The 4,824-nt window shown below is 59.4% G+C and overlaps 1 protein-coding gene across 1 annotated transcript in view; it reads right to left on the bottom strand.

The window, feature by feature from the left end:
- Positions 1-204: 204 nt before the first annotated feature.
- Positions 205-4,824, bottom strand: part of RBM10 (RNA binding motif protein 10) — a 29,229-nt gene continuing 24,609 nt past the window's right edge. Inside the window, 15 exon segments of the mRNA XM_023760944.1 lie at positions 205-538; positions 679-808; positions 884-990; positions 1,275-1,349; positions 1,430-1,618; positions 1,699-1,764; positions 1,857-2,006; positions 2,886-3,050; positions 3,146-3,237; positions 3,320-3,437; positions 3,529-3,671; positions 3,774-3,960; positions 4,558-4,645; positions 4,732-4,791; positions 4,793-4,820. Coding sequence (XP_023616712.1) covers positions 413-538; positions 679-808; positions 884-990; positions 1,275-1,349; positions 1,430-1,618; positions 1,699-1,764; positions 1,857-2,006; positions 2,886-3,050; positions 3,146-3,237; positions 3,320-3,437; positions 3,529-3,671; positions 3,774-3,960; positions 4,558-4,645; positions 4,732-4,791; positions 4,793-4,820 — 1,724 coding nt within the window. The 3' untranslated portion in view covers positions 205-412.

The raw sequence follows: 4,824 nt of genomic DNA, 5'->3' as shown, positions 1-4,824 counted from the left end.
TGACCAGAATCTTGTGGGTTGGGCCACAGGCCAGAACCCATGTTCTGCCTGCCCCCACCCCGCAATGAGCTGGTAGTTGCCATGTATACCCACTGAATGCCATCACTGCCACCCACCTCAGCCCCTTCTCTATCTTTGTGTATGCTCCCGTGTCTGTGTGGGCCACAAACAATGCTGGGACACGAGAAAGAGACATGCAAGCTGTGGACTTTTCAGCTTTTATTACAAAAAGAACTTGATCCTAGCCCAGTTTTCCAACAAGTCACCAACTCAAAGTCTGACGTGGTCAGGGCCTGTCTGGCTGGGGAGTGGGCTGGTGGACAGGTGCAGAGCCCTGCTCAGAACAGCAGACATTTCATTCTTCCCGTCCCGGGCTGGTAGGAGCAGATATCGAAGTAGCTCTCACAGGTCCTCACTGGGCCTCGTTAAAGCGGGTCACCATTGTCTTGTGCAATGTTTCCTTGTAGGACTCGGTGGAGGTGACCCCATAGGAGCTGCCTCGGGCACCCAAACCGGAGCCCCGCACCCGTGTCTGGGCCTGTGTGAGGAAGGCAGACGGTCAGGGCACAGGGCCAACTGGTGCCAGATTGCTTACGGTCATCCACTGGGGGGCTGGGGGCCAGGTGGGGCTGCAGCAGAGAAACATGGAGGATGGGGGTGGGATCACAGGAGACTCACCTCAATGGGTGTCACAATGCCCTGCTTCTTGCGACCCAGGCCACTGCCCTCTTTCCAGCCCATGGCCTGGAGCATGCGACTGCCGATGTTGTCACTGCCCAGACCATCCCGCGTGGGCTGCTCAAAGTCTCTGCAGGGGACAGCAGTACAGTGTGAGTGACTGGCCTGCTGGCCCCAGGCCCCCCACCTGGCCCTGGGCACTCACACGGAGGCGGCAGACATGCCACCATACTTCCTCCTCTTAGGCTCTGGTGGCTCAGGGATGCCATACTTCTCTCTGCGTTCGGCTGCCCGGTCCCGGTACTTCATTTGCTGAAAGTTTGTGTGTGTGAGTGAATGGGGGAGCAGGTCACTACTGGCAGGATATATGGGCATCGACGGGGAGTCCCATGAGGAGGATCCAGGTTAGGCAGGCAGGACATTGTGGGTGTGAGCAACCGGCATGGGGGGATCGGGAGAAAGCCTCACAGGGACAGGATGCGAGATACCTGATAGCAGCCAGGCCGTGCTCAGCTAAGAACTTGAGCACCAGCTGCCCGAGGGGATGGACATGGCAAGGGACGGGGGATGGAGTCTAGGAGTGGGTCACACCTCACCTCCATGTCATTCTTCTCAAGTGCTTCTAGTTCATTTTCTGACAGGTGCGCTCGCCGGTGAATCTCAAGGTTTTGCTACAAGAGGACAGGAGGAGTGAAGCGGCTGGGCCGGGCCGGGCCGGACCAAGGTTCCCTGCCACACCTCCCTCTGTCACCTTGTGGAGCCCAGAGAGCTGCTGGTGCCGGATGAGCGCCTCCTTGCTGGGGAACTGGCGCCGGCAGAGCAGGCAGGCCAGCTTCTGCCAGTCTGTGAGCTTCTCTTCCCGCTCCGGGCCGCCTCGCTCCTGCTCCTCCTCACTGTCACTCTCCCCGCTGTAGGCGGCCACCAACCCTCGGGGTGGGCTCTGTAGAAGGCAGGAGGGCACCGGAGGTCAGGCCTGGCAAGATCAGAGGCACCTGACCCCTTTCTGGCCTGGGCACTCACTGGGCGGTCGTCGCTGGCCAGTTTCGGGAGATCCATGCTGGTGTGCTGCCTCTCAGCGAGTGCTCCCTGAGGTGGAAGGACACAAGTTCAGGGACTTCACAGGGACCGGCAGGATGATAAGATGGGGCGAGGGATGTGGATGGGTGGCCACAACATACCTTCTTCTCCAGGATGGCGTAGCCAGCATCTGCGGTGGCTGACTCCCGCCTCTCATCGTCCCGCAGGGAGCTGATAGGCTGGAAGCTGTTTTTGAAGTTTTCTTTCTGCTTGTTGAGACTGCGGGCCCAGCGCTCCATGTCCTTGGCGATCTAGGGGTGAGGAGGAGGGGGGTGAGGTGCTCAGAAACCCAGCTCCATTCACTGCCCCCTGGCCCTGCAGCAGCCCGCCCCACCCTGCCCTGCACCTCAAGCAGGTGAGACGGGCAGTGGGGAAAGCTCCCATTTCTTGTCATACAGTCATTGATGGTCAGCAAGCCCCTCTCCAGCTGTGCCCCCATTCTCCTGACAGACACCCGCATTACGATGTTCCCTGTGTTTTTTCGTTTCACCATTCTAAAATGCACAGGATGGCTTTCTCTGTCTATAATTTTTATTTACATCTGATCTTTTGCCACATCCCATATTATATTGATTTCCCCCCACGCACACCATTTTTAGAATTGACCAGATTGCCAATTTCTTGCTTTTAAGGGCTGCACTCAGACTGTCATACTCTCCCTATACACATGGACATTGAGGTTCCTGCCAACTGCCCAGACACAGAACACTGCAGTGGCTGGTTCCTACCCACCCCCTGCTGGGCCTGAGTTCTCTGGAACGTATCTACATGCAGACACAGACACCCCCATAGTGTGAGTGGGGTGAGCCCAAAGGTGTATGCAGGCCCACACCGGCCTACACTCCCACCAGCAGCGTGAGGCTTCCCACTGGAGGACAGGAAAGCTGACAAAGCTCACGTGGATGGCACTGGCCACCTCAGGGAGGTGTGAGGCCCTGTCCCGTACTGAGGAGATTGCCCTGGCTGAAGGTCACATAGCAAAGAACAGAGCTAGACCAGGGCCTGTTATCCCTTGAGCAAAATTCCTGCCCACATACGCATGTTCCCTCAGCAGCGGGGGTAGCGGGACAGAAATGCAGTCGTTGGAAGACATGCACAGCCAGCAGTGACTGCTGGGCCTGGGTGCTCACCTGCTGGGCCGTCTTGGTCTTGTGCTTCTCCTTCTTCTCTTTGCCCTCCTTAGAAGGCGCCCCTGTCTCCTTATGCCCGTCAGCCGACTGCTCCAGGGCAGGAACGTAGGTCCGCCTCTCCCCATCCCAGTACAGGTACTGCTGGCTCTGAGCATTGTAGTAATACTGGGGGGGGGGGAGGTGGGGGAAGGGGCATAAGGGAGGAACTCAAGAAGGGAAATGCAGACCCCACCCGCTCGCTCCCTGAGCCGCCCCATCACCTGGGAGTTGGGATCGTAGTAGAGGCCAGTCTGAGGATCATAGTAGTAGCCAGATGTCTCATCGTACTGGTAGGTGGAGACGTCAGGAACAGCTGGGGATGGAAAGGGGGAGTCAAACCCCTCCCTGCCTTGTGAAGAACTCCCCACCGCCCACCCGCAGGCCGGGCTACTCACGGTACTGGCTGTAGGACTCCTGGGTGGTGGGGCTGGTGGCTGGTGGCAGGGCAGAGCTGGGATGGGTGGGGCTCTGGAGCTCAGATTTGAGCACAGCAGGTGACATGATGGTGTATGGCTGCTCACGGGGCCAGACAGGGGAACAGGGCTCAGTGTCTGCTCGTGCCCACGGCGCCCACCCCCTCGGGGCCTCCCTCCAGCTCCCTCACCTGGCTGTTGGCAGCAGCGCTCTGGCTGCCACTGGCCTCGGCTGCCGACTGCTGGTAGATGCCAGGGGCGGCACCAGCTTGGGCGCGGGAGAAAGCCTGCAGCGACACAGAATCTGCCCCCGGCTCTAGGGAGGCCTCGGCACCTGGAAAGACGGACAGGGAGGAACGCGCCTGTGAATGGTGGGGCCCAGGACCCCGTGCCTGCCGGCCCCCGCGTGGGATTGAGGAGAGACGCTGGGGCTCACCTGCTCCAGCCGGGTCCCCTTTGGCTCCAGTCATGCCAGGGCCCTTGGCGCCCTTGAGGTAGCCATGGGCATAGAGGGAGGACTCTGTGCCCTGGCTGCCGCCATAGCCCTCATCCTGTTGATAGTAGCTGTAGTCGACCGATGGTTCCTCGGGGGTGGCCCAGGCACCCTCCCCACCCTGGGAGGCCTGAGGGGCAGGTGGGAGGGGTTCATTAGCAAAGGAGGGGAGACAGGGGGAATAACCTGCTAAGCAGCGGCTGCCCACAGCTGAGGCTAGTGTCTGCCGACAGAAAGCATGCGGCCCTCAGACAAGTGAGGTGAGAGGGCTGCCGGGCACAGCGGAACAGGGAGGCAGCGGAAACAAGACAGGAACAAAGATGCATGCCAAACGCTCCCGGGGCTGGCGCTGGTACGTCTGTTGTGTGGTGCATGTGCTGGGCATCAGATCAAGGAAAGTATCATCCTCCCCTTCTTTAGTCTCAGCTCCCAATTTTCCTCTAGCCCCTTATCAATTCCTTTTTATTAGAGAAAGTTGTAATAATTCAGGACGATACAATAGCCGCCACACAGGAGAGAAAAGCAGCCACAGCGGCATGGAAAATGGAAGCCTGGGAGGTGAGGAGGAGGGAGTGAGGCTTTAGAGCCCACGGCAGCCACTGTGAGAGGGTTTTGGGTCCGCGGAAAGCCAAAATAGCAAGCCAGCCCTCCTGATGGCAGAGAGGGTGCGAGAGGGTCGCGGTGGCCATCTATCCAGATGCCGGGGCGGAGAAGAGTCTTTGAGTACCTGTGAGATGGCCCACTGGGCCGCAGCAATGGCAGTGCTGGCCACAGAGGCAGCATTGATGCGGCTGCCTTCGTTGGAGGCCATGTCCCTGGGGAGGATGTCAGACACTGGGAGTGAGATGGGGGGCCCCCAGCTGGGGGACAAACTGGGAAGGGACACAGGTGGGACCCTGACCTCTTAGAACCTTTTGCAAACTCAACGTTGATGGTCTTGCCATCGATGGTGAGCGGCGGTGCAGGCCTGCAGGATCTGTAGCAGCTGAGCTGC

Source organism: Myotis lucifugus, unplaced genomic scaffold (genome assembly GCF_000147115.1).
Source record: "Myotis lucifugus unplaced genomic scaffold, Myoluc2.0 scaffold_196, whole genome shotgun sequence".
In the NCBI taxonomy this organism is placed as follows: domain Eukaryota; kingdom Metazoa; phylum Chordata; class Mammalia; order Chiroptera; family Vespertilionidae; genus Myotis; species Myotis lucifugus.
This window is presented reverse-complemented; position numbering and strand designations above follow the sequence as displayed.